At 45.1% G+C, this 13,547-nt stretch overlaps 2 protein-coding genes across 3 annotated transcripts in view; one reads left to right on the plus strand and one right to left on the minus strand.

Moving 5' to 3' along the window:
• Positions 1-2,081, minus strand: part of TMEM204 (transmembrane protein 204) — a 32,352-nt gene extending 30,271 nt beyond the window's left edge. The window contains exon 1 of one of the 2 annotated variants that reach the window (XR_014518928.1): positions 892-2,081. Coding sequence is in view for 1 of the 2 variants with exons in the window: in XM_083474564.1 (XP_083330690.1) it covers positions 892-1,171 (280 nt within the window). In the remaining variant the exon portion in view is untranslated. The remainder of the gene's footprint in view (positions 1-891) is intronic. The other variant, XM_083474564.1, reaches the window with a different exon arrangement.
• The window catches only part of IFT140 (intraflagellar transport 140), an 82,165-nt gene that overhangs the window by 60,844 nt on the left and 7,774 nt on the right, over positions 1-13,547 (plus strand). The window contains exons 19-23 of the mRNA XM_083474152.1: positions 9,278-9,455; positions 11,175-11,365; positions 11,842-11,937; positions 12,530-12,662; positions 12,823-12,966. Coding sequence (XP_083330278.1) covers positions 9,278-9,455; positions 11,175-11,365; positions 11,842-11,937; positions 12,530-12,662; positions 12,823-12,966 — 742 coding nt within the window. The remainder of the gene's footprint in view (positions 1-9,277; positions 9,456-11,174; positions 11,366-11,841; positions 11,938-12,529; positions 12,663-12,822; positions 12,967-13,547) is intronic.

Here is a 13,547-nt window from a genome sequence, read left to right on the forward strand (position 1 = left end):
CATTTTAATTGGTCATACCATCCTGCCACCATCCCTGAATGCCTACTGCCCCTCTCCACACCTAGCAAAGTATTGCCACCTAGTGAGCTGGAAATCACACAACAAAGGGTAAAACCACGCATGACACTAAGTCATGTGTAGTTTTTCTCTTTACTTTTTTAAAAATAAAATAAAATAAGGTGCAACTAGGGAGGCTGTAATCTGCAACATGAGACCTGGGCACAGGATGGGGCTGCTTAACCCTTTCCCTTACATCAGGCTTCTGCCTAAAATTGCTTTCCCATCCTTCTTAGCTTCCTCAACAGAGGAAAATGTATGCCACTTTGGCAGGAAGTCTTCAATCCTGTTTTGGGCATTGCTGAGGCCTTATTTCTAACTCAAGGTTGAGCACGGGGTCTGCAGGTCTGTATTTCTTCCTTGGCTCTGTGCTATAATTTTACCTATGCTATTTCTTCATTGTATACCAGCAAGGTCTAGATGAAGCATTTAACAGCAAAGACACAAATGAGAGCTTCTCATCCCATTGGAGTTGTGCCTGTCCACAAAAGTGCACACTTTGGCCTGGTTTCAGACTTGAGTTTGACTTTTATGGTGTCTCAAAACTTCCAGTTTGCGCCTCCTGCTAGAGACCAGGTGTGCAATTGTCATGACCCAAACTTGCTTTCTATTTCCCCCTCTCTTCTAGTTTCTTTCTTACTTACTGGGGCTCAGACTCAAGAGATGCTGGAAATCCACAACCTCTCTGAGGTGTGCAGCCCTTTTCTGGTTGAGCCATGAGATGGCAAGTGCTTCAAAGTCAGGTCTTCCCATGTGTCAAGTGCCGACACCTGACTCGAGAGGTGCTCTCTACATAACACAAGATAGACAGTGATGACGAAAATCAAGACTTACGTTTGACAGTGCTACGAGATTCCTGGAACCCAGCTGGCTCCGAACCCCAGCCCAAGGATTCACATTCACGCTCTGCCCCTTGCCCATGCCTGGCACCTGTGCCTGTACCTCCTCTTCCCTTCTCTGCCAGCCAGCACATCTTCCACAGCCCCACACTGCGCTTTCGCCCATCCTCCAAGGTCTGATACACCCAGTTGGGGGTAAAGGCAGCGGCGTTGTTGAGAATAAGTGAGACCAGAGCTACCAACACAGCTGTGGCTACCAGCTTCTGGACAGTCATATCTGACTGTCATCAACCGCTGGCAGCCTCTCTTTGTAGAAGATCCAAGAGTCCCGATCAGCTGCAGTACATTTAATTGGGGCTGCAGATGGGAGGCAGGCGCAGGATGAAGTTATGAATGGCTAGAGAACATCACCATTCATTCTCAAAGTCAGCTCCTGGGGGGTTTCTGATTGCACAAAGAGCAACTAGGCAGAGAGGGGCAATCCATATAATGAGCAGAAGCGAGGCTTCCAGAGTTCTGTCTTCCCAAGCGGTGCCTTATCCACCTTCCTGCACTTTGAGCAGAGCCAAGCTGGTGAAGAGCTGAAAGATGAGGTGCATTCTTTCTGGAACCAACTTGCGAAATGTTGATGTAGGAAGTGCTGCGTTCTTGGACAGTAGAGGCTAAAATGCCTGCAAACGGTGCCGGGTGCCTCAACCTTCTGGAACACAGCTGTGAGAGGAGACTAAGATCTGCATAGGAGTTAGGCAGCAAGAGCTCTTAAATCGTTTCACAGCTGCCCCAAACTCAGAGCATCCCACAGACGCAGTAGAAATTCATTCTTAACACCAAGACAAATTCTGAGGAAAAATTCAACACTTATTCCCCAAGGAGCCCTGGAAAGCTAGTGTATTCCAAGGAAATCTGTTCTGCTGTCCCTGTTCTTCTGCGAATGTCAGGGCTGTGTGAGGTAGAAGCAGGATAGCAGAACCTCTGCTGCAAGGAAGTTTTTTCCTCCTATCTCTCAATGGAGAGGAAATGGTTGTTTTTGTGGCTGTTTTTGGTGAGCCTCAGGGCGTAGCCGGCTGCAACAAACAGAGCCACTGCCACAGCAGTCAGATGTGAACAGGATGTGTTTCCTGAAAGGAAAAAGACTAAGGGAGACTTCTAAAGTTCCAATCTCTCTCTCTCTCCCCTGCCCTCCCCCCATAAGCCTCCCCCCTCATTCCAGTATTCTCCTCCCTCTCTCTTCCTTTGCTTCCCAGAAAAATGTAACCAGTTCAGTGATATTGTGTTAGTAGGATTAGTTTTACAGGTCCTTTTATGTGCCAGATTCAGCTGTTGGGGCTTGAGCCAATTATGAAACCCGACTGGGAAAATCAAGGCTTTTCAGGGACTAGAGTTATCTGGGCCTCTTCCCAAGCAAAATTAAAAACCAAACTCTCAGATCCTGGCAATGAAAGCAAGAAGTTTGGAGATTTTTATTTTTTTTAACAATTTGCTTACTGACAGGAAAAATAACCAAAAGTATGTGAGGGGAAATTGTCACTTGGGAGTTTCTCTTGCAGTATCTGTCTTCCAAAGACAAATTTAGCATCACATCATGCTGATGTGCACTTTATGAGAGTAATTCCATTTGCAGGACAAAAATTGGTCATGTTGATGAGTGCTAAGGACAGTCAAGCAACTCTTTCCCTGTGTGTGTGTGTGTGTGTGTGTGTGTGTGTTTTACTACAGCTCTTGCCTTTATTTGCAAAAGCTAATTTTACTTTAAAATATGCCTTTCACATAAAAAATAGAAAAAAGCTAATAACCTGAAAGTATTCAATCAAAATAAAACTATAGTAAAAAGCAGTAAAATGCTTGTAAAAACAGACAGCAGGTGTAAAAAGAATAAAAGCAGAAATGTATATGAATAATATCAAACAGTGGCAGAAGTATCCAGTAAAAAACAACAACCTGGCAATTGGAGCAATAAATAAATAAAGGTGCAACTAGTGCTCCTCATTCATATCATATTTCTATACACAGTTCCTAATATAGTGGTAACATTAAATCAGTGGTGGACAATCTGTTGCCCTCCAGATACTGCTGGACTCCAACTCCCATCGTCCCCAGCCAGCATGGCTTAATGTTTAGAGATGATGGCATTCATCAGTCTGAAGAGACAATGGAGTACATTTACAGGGGTGAAATCAAAATGCTGCCTTAAGAGCACCGAAGTGACCTTCTTGGAGTGCAAGCCTAGGCAGTGTGTGTGTGGAGGTCCCAGGCTGCCCAGACAACAATACCCACTTCTTGGCATCTCTCATGTGGTCCAGAGGAAAGTACAGCAATACATTTGACATCAGCTGGGCTGCAGGAGTTGCTGGAAGGTTGTGTACAAGGTCCATCTTAGGGACTCCACTCTGGATTTGTGTAGGGTTTACTCCTTAGCCTTCTCTTCTCCTGAAGATAATCCCTCCAGGCAGCGGACGTTTAGAATCAAAGTGTTTCTTCCAGATGGGCTACCTTCCCAGGTTGATAAGCCCCATCTGCCCCTAACTTTCCTCTACAGCACATGCAGTAACCACCTTCTTTACCATTGGGCACAATGTTGGTCTTGTCTGCTCAATTTACCAGAGCCTGTTTTCACATTCAGGGAAAGTTCTTAATTTACCAAGGGTTTGAGATCTGTGGGAGATCTGGAGCAATATCTGGAGGGTCACAGACCTGCCTCCCCCACCAAACTACAAGAATGTTAAAATAAGACTAGCAGGTAACTGTAGCTTGAAATCAGTATGTGTTTTGCTTTTTTTTAGTTTTTGAATATTCAAGGTTGTAGCTATCTCAGTTATTCTCAGAGTAGGCCTACTGAAATTAATGAAACTAAGTTAGGTATGTCCATTAATTTCAATAGTAGGGCTAGCATTGGACACAACCCTCTGTGTCTTTCTTCCTTTTTTGCATAATTTTTGTGTTAGTTGTAGCCTGCACTAAATCCAAACATGTGTGATGATTACATCTTTTTAAGCCCAAGTTGCAGATGTTCTTGGCACTCTTTGGGAAACAACACATGCTTATATCCATCTTTTTCTTTTATAAAAAATAATCATACATATGTAGATGGTAGAATGGACTGGGAAAGGGGTGATGTCTGCGCAACAGAAGGGGGACGCAGGTGGGTAAAACCTCAGTGCCTAGGACTTGCTGATCGTAAGGTCGGCAGTTCGAATCCCCGCGGCGGGGTGAGCTCCCGTCATTCAGTCCCAGCTCCTGCCCACCTAGCAGTTCGAAAGCACCCTTAAGTGCAAGTAGATAAATACTTTATAGCGGGAAAGTAAATGGCGTTTCCGTGTGCGGCACTGGTGCTGGCTCGCCAGTTGCAGCTTCGTCACGCTGGCCACGTGACCCGGAAGTGTCTTCGGACGGCGCCGGCTCCCTGCCTCTTGAGCGAGATGAGCACGCAACCCTAGAGTCGGTCACGACTGGCCCGTACGAGCAGGGGTACCTTTACCTTTACTGCGCAACAGAACTGAATTGGTTTAACTGTCATTTGTTTCATCAGCAAATTCTGCCTGGTTTGGGATCTCTAACAGAGATCTGCACCCGCACCAAACTACAGCTATGAAGATTCTCTGCAGGATGTCATGATAGCTAAAACTAATATAACTTGGTATCTGCTTTGCTTTTGCTCCTGCAATGCTAAAATACATGGGTGAACAGCAAATAAACCCATTATAAGACCTGGCTTTTCCCAGATGCAGAACCTAAGGGAATTATTACCTGTTGTTATAGGTATCGTGCAGAAACTTCACCCTGTTAAGTTGACTGAAGCCAGTGTATGGCAGGAGTTTGGTGACATGCGCCAGAAATGGAAGTAAGCTGTACAGTGGCCCTTCCATATAATTCCCAGCTGTCATTTGTGTGCTTGAAGCAAACTGTAGAGGAACCCAGAGTGAAAGGTGCTTCTGGGGACTTGGGCATCCTTCTGTTTCTACTTCTGAAAGTGGAAGCGGGAGGGAGAAGTGTGAGCCAGCTGGGAATAGTGCTTTGCCCTCTTCCTGGCCCCGGCCTACGGTGTGTTTTTTTAACTCAGGAAATCTTGAGGTCCATTTCAGTTATATAGTTCTTCAATATGGCTCCCATCCTGATGGGGACCTGACAGGATGATACTTTTCCTTCTCTGGTTCCTGTCTCCTCCTGGGGAGGGAAGCAGGTGGGGCTGGGTAGAGGGGACAAAGTTGTTTGTACTGTTCCACATTAGGGTTCTTCACATTTAGTGTTGTGTTGCTGCTTTTTTCCAGTGAGAACGCTGAAATTAGTCATCAGGCATTTATGTATACTGTGGTTTTCCTGGGGTTTGTGGAGTTGTTTGCAGCTGTCACCCAGACAAAGCCAGCCCATCACGTGCTCCTATTGCATGGAGAATCAGTGTTTTATTACCATTCAAGTCACTAACCCAGCTTGCTGGTAAATGGCAGCCCTTGGCTTCCTACTTCTGTCAGTGTGGCTGAGTGTCATCACTGTCAGGCATGTCACCCCCCCCCCCTTTACCCCTATCATTTTTTAATCCCCCACCAGTTGCCAGTTGTCTCCCCCCCCCTTTAATATTACGCTGTTCTGTGCCATTGGAGGCTGTGCACTAATCTGTTGGAGCATATTTGTCCTACAAAAGATAAATTTTCTCCTTCCCCCACCCGCAGCAAAGCTATCCCCATTTATTTTAATTCAATGGGAAGTGACTTTCGCAGTGTTAACATGGCATTGCTGCCTTCTGTTGAGTAGGTGTCTTTCTCTTGCAAGGTCCATAACAAGAAGGGCTGTAGCTCAGTGGTATATCTGGGTGGACCAATGGCCTGACTTGGCATAAGACAACTGCATATGTTCCGTTGGACAGTTGAAGGATGCTCAAGCATAGCCCTTGCAAAATTAGGTCATATTCTTTAGTTCCCACATCTAGTGGTGAAGTTGATTGTCCATTTTTACATACTTTGTATATGTCACTAAGTACTGCAATGTTCTCAGTTTTAGATAACTTTTAAGCCTGATGAGAGTTGCTGTTCCACAAGGTAATTCAGGATGCCCCTTTTTTCAGTCTTTAGTCCACTTGCCAATCTGAAAAGCATCTCAATCACATCAGTGAGAGATTTTGTGAACAAGGTGCAATATATTGTATACTTCTAGGTAGGAATGTAAGAAGGCATCATTTCCCATTCCACCCTTTGTTTTTTTACATGCAGCACTGTTTCCATTCCACTGCAGTTCATTTCCCTCCAAAATCCATATTATTTGTCATGCTGTTTGCTATGGCAAAACTTCTGTAATTTAGTTAATTAATGACATAGATTAAAAGGTAAAGAGACCCCTGACCATTAGGTCCAGTCGTGGCCGACTCTGGAGTTGTGGCGCTCATCTCGCTTTATTGGCCGAGGGAGCCGGCGTACAGCTTCCGGGTCATGTGGCCAGCATGACTAAGCCGCTTCTGGTGAACCAGAGCAGCGCACAGAAACGCCGTTTACCTTCCCGCTGGAGCGGTATTGAAGGGACAGGGTCCCTTCAGTATCTATTTATCTACTTGCACTTTGACGTGCTTTCGAACTGCTAGGTTGGCAGGAGCTGGGACCGAGCAACGGGAGCTCACTCCGTCGCAGGGATTCGAACTGCTGACCTTCTGATCAGCAAGTCCTAGGCTCTGTGGTTTAGACCACAGCGCTACCTGCATCCCTTAATGACATAGATTATGTTGCCATTATGTTATTCCACCCCATCCGTTTCAATGCAAACGAAACACAGTTTAAATAGGAGAAAACATAATCTATTATGTATCATTTGTGGGCTAAAAGCAGCAACCTTAGCAATATTGGCTGTGTTTGCTGGTTTAATTTTCATTCTGGACATGGGACAAATAATCAAACATCATCAATTTTCACTCCAGTTTCTGTTTTCAGCAGAATTGTCCCACATCACTTCTTCTAGTTGATGCTCTGTCCTTTTGATTTGAATGAATGAAATACAAATAAAGTGGGGGGGGGGGATGACAAGAAAACATCTAAGTCAGGAACTGTTATAATTAAATGTATAATTTCATAACACTTTAAAAATGAATGTTTTGCTTTTATCCTCACAGCTCTATGAAGTGGGCAGCTTGCATTCCCATTTTACAGGTGGAAAACTGAGGATGTGCCCCTTTAAATGAGGGGAGAAATATTGTAATCCATCACTTCTCCCCTTGCTGCATCTGGTCTTTGTTAGGACCTCTTGCTCTAGCTGATGAAGTGCAGATGTGAGGTAGCATTCCAAAGATAAACTCAGGAAATTCTCAGAGTCTGCTGTGGGGGGTTGAGTTGGTTGTTGTTTGACTTTTGCTCTGTTTTGTTTGGGGTGCTGAGCTTAATATTCAGCAGGAAAAGAAGCGGCCTTTGATAGACTGCACTGACAAAAAGAAGCAGCCTTCAAGAGGGAGATTCCATGAGACATTTTAAAAGATTATAGGTCTGTGCCTTCTCTCCATTAACATTCCTTCTAATTCCTTTAGGTTGCCATCTTAATTGTGTTTTCTGAAGAGCAGAGATGCTTAAGGATCAGTCTGCATTTTTAGTGAACCAACTTGATTTACTTCCCTGGATGAATGCAGAGACTGCAATACAATTATCCTTTGAATTTTGCAATACACGTTTTGATTCAAAATGGTGTCTGGCACCAAAACATAAAAAGATGACCCTCGCCCCAACCTTGGGAACCCTCATGCCTAGTTTGGCAATGATATCTCAAGTGGCGGTCAAAGCAATGTCAAAAAACAGGCAAAATCATGCCAAAGTGATGTTTTGGTCTGCCAACTTGATTCAATCAAAATGCCATCTAGTGTCAGGGATGGCAGGGCTCTGAGGTGTGTGTGGCAGAGGCAGGGGGCTCTGAGACTGATCCAGGAGAAGGGGTCAACAATTTATGGGGTTTTGTGCCTCCCATGAGGCAGGAGCTGTGGCTGAAGGAGGGGAAGAGGCCAAGCAGTTGGAGACAGGGAAGGAGGTGCAGGACATGCCAGGAGCAGACTGTTCCTGAGAGAACTGGGCCAGTAGAATCCCCTCCATCCTCTCTGCCACTGTCTCCAAGGACCAGGAGGGGCTTGAAGAGGCAGACACAGCAACAACTTCTGTGCAGGAGAAGTTGCAGGTTACTTGCATGCACTCCATCAGGCAAAGGTACTTAACTTTAGGTGGAGGCATGGTCACACTGTTGCTGCAACAGTTCAGCTTGAAGCCAGGGGCACCAACTTGCCCCCCACATTGAGGGGGCGCTGTCATGTGATGCACCCTGGCATGCACGGAGGGCTCTGTGCTTGCACGGCCCAGCCACAGCCAGAGCCAGGATGCTGAGCTGCGGCTGGTATGAGCAAGCGTCGCCCTCCACGCTTGTCCAAGCTGCCTCCTGGCTTCTGGGCTGCCGGGGAGAGGCTGTGGCTGGGACATGTGGAGGGCGCCTGCCGGCAGCAGGGGGTGGCCCGGCACCCTGCAAAAAAATATTGGGGGGAGCTGAAGCCCCCTCCATTGCCACTGCTCGGAGCACAAGCCTGGGGAGGGGATGCTGTAAGGAGGTGTGTGTTAATCTGAATTTATGATATGGTTTATCTCTGTAGATCATTGCATAGGATTGACATAACTTCCATATAACATGAGACCCTCCATGATTAGCTTCAGTGACTTTGGAAAAAGACTGATCCCAGCCCCCTGCTGAAAGGCATTTGGTCATATTCTGAGTTCACCCACATCTGACTTAAAAGATTAACACACGCAAATTTAGTTGCTAAGTACAGAATACTCAGCTCCTCAGAATGATCCGTCCACACAATGCTAGGGTGATTTAAAGGCAGAGGTGTCTTGGTTCAGATAATTGCTTGCTATCAAAGTCTTTCACCCACTTGTTAAGCAAACAAGATGGCCAGCTTTAGCCATTTTTCACTAAGATGGGCAAGGTGAGAATTAAGCAGGAAATTCCAGAAATAAGTATAGAAATTGTAGGAATCACTCATTTCACAGCCCACCCCCCTTACTGGTATGCCTTGGCAAAAATGTATTTTAAAAACCTAAATTCAAAGGTTAGGTAGCTCTCACATTTCCAACAGGACAGCACTTAACCCAGCGCTCCCTCCCCTAAGACTCAACATACTCTGCCTTGCTTTAAGGACAGCCATACTTTCCTCCCCACCTCCCTCTTTCTAGTGTGGGTTGATGGCAAGATTCTCATGCCATGCTTCCGTAGGCCTTTACAATATTTTGGGAATCTTCTACTGTTTAATCCAAGTGTGTATGTATTGTAATTGTATTGTATGAGGGCATGTTCAGCTGCCACGGTGTCTTCCCAAGATTGGTTCCTCCTTTGCAAAATGCAACTCTCAGCACCTCACCCCTTCTTGTTTCCTGCAGTGAATCCGTCTGGGAGAACATGGCCCGCATGTGTGTGAAGACACAAAGGCTGGATGTTGCCAGAGTTTGCCTGGGGAATATGGGCCATGCTAGAGGAGCCAAGGCACTGCGGGAGGCTGAGCAAGAGCCAGAGCTGGAAGCCAGGGTAGCCATGTTGGCAATTCAGCTGGGTATGCTGGTAGGTCAGGTGTCTTTTTTCAAAGCAACCCTCTTTCATTTCATATTAAGCCATTTGGAGAGCATGAACGGTTCCCAAATTGTGTCGGAGCAGGAAAAAAACAGGCACTTTGAAAAGATGACTAAAGGCACTTCCAGACTGCCACTATTTTGGGGCAGGATTCTGTGTCATTCTGGGAAACTCAGGCTGTGCGGTTAAAGCAGATAGGGACCTCTTGCACCCGCTTTGCTTTCCCCTGACCTTCCGCTGGCATGCAGCCCTCGGGTAATTGGTCAACAGCAAATGTGACCGTCCAGCTTAAAATCCATTAGCCACCCCTTGTTTAATACCAAAAGTAAACTTTAAACTTGCCTTTGGAAGAGAAGCTCTATTTGACAGCTGAGAGCAAATGCTGCCCACTCTCTTCCTCCACACTTGCTATGTCCTGTCTATGTTGCTTTGATCTTTGTCTGATAACTTCACCCACACCCACCCAAATTCATGAGCCAACATCTAAGGCTGCGTAGTTTTCACACTTTGCTAAAAGTCCAAGGTTTGCTCTAGAGTGGCAGCATTTCCCAAGCCTCCATTTATTTCTACTGCTTCAGAGATTGCCAAGACTTTTTCAGCCTGTTGGGCTGGAGCATGCGGAGGCCGCCTCCCTCACCAAGTGACCTAGAGGTCGGATTGCTTAGCGTTTTCCTTATTTTTATTTAAACATCCTGTCTCGGTCATAATGCTTCTATTCTGGGCTTTGTGGGCTCAATTAGTTCTTCAAATTCCTCTTTTAATTAACCCTTGCTACTACTCAATATTGGAAGTGCGTTGTTGCCTATCTCAAAATTTCACATTATTGCTCTTATTTTTTTATGTATACATTTAGTCCAATCTTCTTAGGGCAGCATTGCGAAATTCTCTCATTATTTCTAGGTTTAACACAGTTTGAAAAAATAGGTAATTTCCATCACACTCCAACTGAATCACAAGGAATACGTTTGTTGTACACCAGAGAGCAATCTGAAGCGTGACAAACTCCTTTCCTCTGCCTGGGCCTGGACCATCCAACTGGAAAATGAAAATGGCAAAAATATGATCAGTATTTTTTGCTCTCTCAACATGCCCGCAGTTCATGAGAAACACAATATAAAAATTATTAGTAATTTACAAGTGACAGCTCACTTGTTCAGCTGCATTATAGATTTTTTTGGGGGGTCGGGTCGGCTAGTTGAGTACTTTTCATCACTTATGGTGTGGGTACCATATCATATTTATTTATTTTAAACTTTACTTCCTTTCATTCTTCTAAATATCAGGGGAGTTCACAATGCTCAGAATTGCAACATTGTCATTCCCATTTTTTAACTTAGAAATTCAAAAAAGACACATAACTAAATGTATTATTTTATACTAAACACTTTGGATAATGATTAGTGGACTTATTGTTCCTTATCACTTACGTTTTTATTGGCCAAATACTCCTTTTCTTTTTTTATCACCCACATTAGTTTGCTTTTCATCAGATAATTATTATATTGTTTGCGCAATGCACTTTTTACTTTTGTCGTTCTGAATCACTCACCTCTCCCGCATCCAGATTTTGTTTAACTGATTTCTCATTGTTGCATTTTTGTCTTTTGTATTCCCGTTTTCTTTTTTGTACAAAGCATATGCGCATGCATATAAAAATTGCATAATTTCCAAAGCACTCTTCATTCTTTAGCTGTCTGATCTCCATTCCAGGAAGATGCTGAGCAACTGTATAAGCAGTGCAAGCGCTATGACCTTTTGAACAAGTTCTACCAGGCCTCAGATCAGTGGGACAAAGCCATAGAAGTAGCCGAGGTTCACGACCGCGTCCACCTGCGCACCACCTACTACAGTTATGCAAAGCACCTGGAAGCCATAGACGAGCGCAATCTTGCACTGACCTAGTAAGTATTAAGTAGAGTCCCAACCCAAAGTTGCATCCAACTCTGTGCACAGAGGGCTTAGCTCACACAACAGGACTTCCCATTCTTCTCCTCTCCTTGCACCCCCCCCAAAAAAAAACCCCTGCTCTGGTGGATACCCCAAATCCTCTTAAGCCAATTTTGAGGGTGCACAATGGTGCTCCAGGGAAGAGGAATGGAGGGGGAAATGACCGTTTTGGATGCAACCTCCAGTCCTATGGGTGTCTGCAAAAGATTGGTGTTAGAGCAGTCCGAGCTATATCAGCATCCTATTCCTAGTCGTGGTATGGTTTTGTTGGCATACGAACACCTAGCAGCCAACTTTTTCAGTTAATACACCTGTTTTGTGTTCTTGCCGTCGACGCAGTAGGACAGTGCATAGCAGTGCCACGTTCCCAGTCCTGTGCCCCTATCTAGGCCCTGAAAACCTAATGAAAACCTGCTGTTTTCCTGCACAGCTATGAGAAGTCAGAGACGCACAAGTTTGAGGTTCCTCGAATGCTTTCAGAAGATCTACAGGCCTTGGAGTCTTACGTCAACAAGATGAAAGACAAGTGAGTGTTTGTGTGATCTCTCCATGCCAGGCTGAACTCTGCTCCAGCTGCCAGTTGCCCTGTGACTGCAGTAGAGAGGGCAAGATCATTCTTGTCTTATTTGCTGGCCAGACAAAGATCTTCTGGTAGTTCTGCCATCTCCTTCCCAGCCTGCTGTCAAGTGAATATAAATCATAGAATTGTAGTTGGAAGAGAACTCGGGGGTCATTTAGTCCAACCCCATGTAATGCAGGAATCTCAGCTAAAGCATCCATGACAGATGGCCATCCAGCCTCTGCTTAAAAACCTCCAATGATCTCTCATGCCACATGAGATGCCAGTGGATTCTGTTTCAGAGGCTGTGATCATAAGTCACTTGTACTTGGCCACCCTTATTGCATTGGGGTTCTAGAGTGGCTATATCTTCGGTGAAGCATCCTTGGGGCTCATTTTCAGACTCTGACATCTCCACCCCTCACATCTAGATTCTGCACCCTCTGTGCAGAAGCCATAGCACTTGTTTTGTTGCAAAGCTCTAGCTGTGTTGTGTTCTGCATCTAGTAGGGCACACTGTTTAATCAATTAATTGAGTCATCCTTTCTCCGTTTTCCAGAGGCTTGTGGAAGTGGTGGGCCCAGTATCTGGAAGGTCAGGCAGACATGGATGCGGCTTTAAAATACTACGAACTGGCTCAGGATTATTTTTCCATGGTCCGTATTCACTGTTTCCTAGGTAACACCCAGAAGGTAAGCTTGAACCACTTCACTATTCCATCTAGAAAGGAAAGGCAGTATATACATTCTTTCAGTACTATTAAGCTTCCTTTCTGTGAGTTCTCTAGCACTGGCAGCCATTTGATGCTTTAAGTAAGTATAATGGTTTTTCTTCTCCCTCCTTTCATTTCAGGCAGCAGAAATAGCAAATGCAACAGGGAACTGGGCAGCTTCATATCATGTCGCCCGTCATTATGAGAGCAATGATGACATCAGCCAGGCTGTGCACTTCTACACCAGAGCACAAGCATTTAACAACGCTATTCGGTTGTGCAAGGTACACGCAACATTCACACACCATCACATCATTTTCCAAATGAAACCGTAGAGAGCCCTTTGACTCACAGCTGTGGCGATAATGGGAAAAGCCAGCCACAAGGGCCAAAAAACGTATAGAGACTCTCAAGCACAAATCCCTGCTAGTTGTTATTGGCCCCGTGTTGTGGATGCTATTCAGCACATTCAACCTGAGGATTCTAGAGAGAAGTCATGGAAATGTGATGTCATCAACATTCTTCCATACTTTTTTGATTAAAGTATCAGTAGTGCCAGCAGGCCAGAGAATCGCCTTTTTCCAAGTTTGAGGTTTGTGTAGTGAACAAAGGCAACTTTCCAGCAGTGGAGGTACAACTTGGAAGGAAGATGTATGTGTCCTTTGCACCAAAGGGGTTACAAGGGTGCTTTGTCTCCTTGCGAATGAATTCTATCTGCGTGAGCTAAAACTGATAGAGCTGCTGCTATTATTTCCTGGGTCTGGTCTGAAGGCACTTGCTTGAAGCTAAACAGTCCTGGGGCAAGTCAGTGCCTAGAAAGGAGACCACCTGGGAACCTCTGTGGGTTCCTTTCACATAATAAAGC

Source organism: Podarcis liolepis (genome assembly GCF_965112155.1).
Source record: "Podarcis liolepis genome assembly, chromosome: 14".
In the NCBI taxonomy this organism is placed as follows: Eukaryota; Metazoa; Chordata; class Lepidosauria; order Squamata; family Lacertidae; genus Podarcis; species Podarcis liolepis.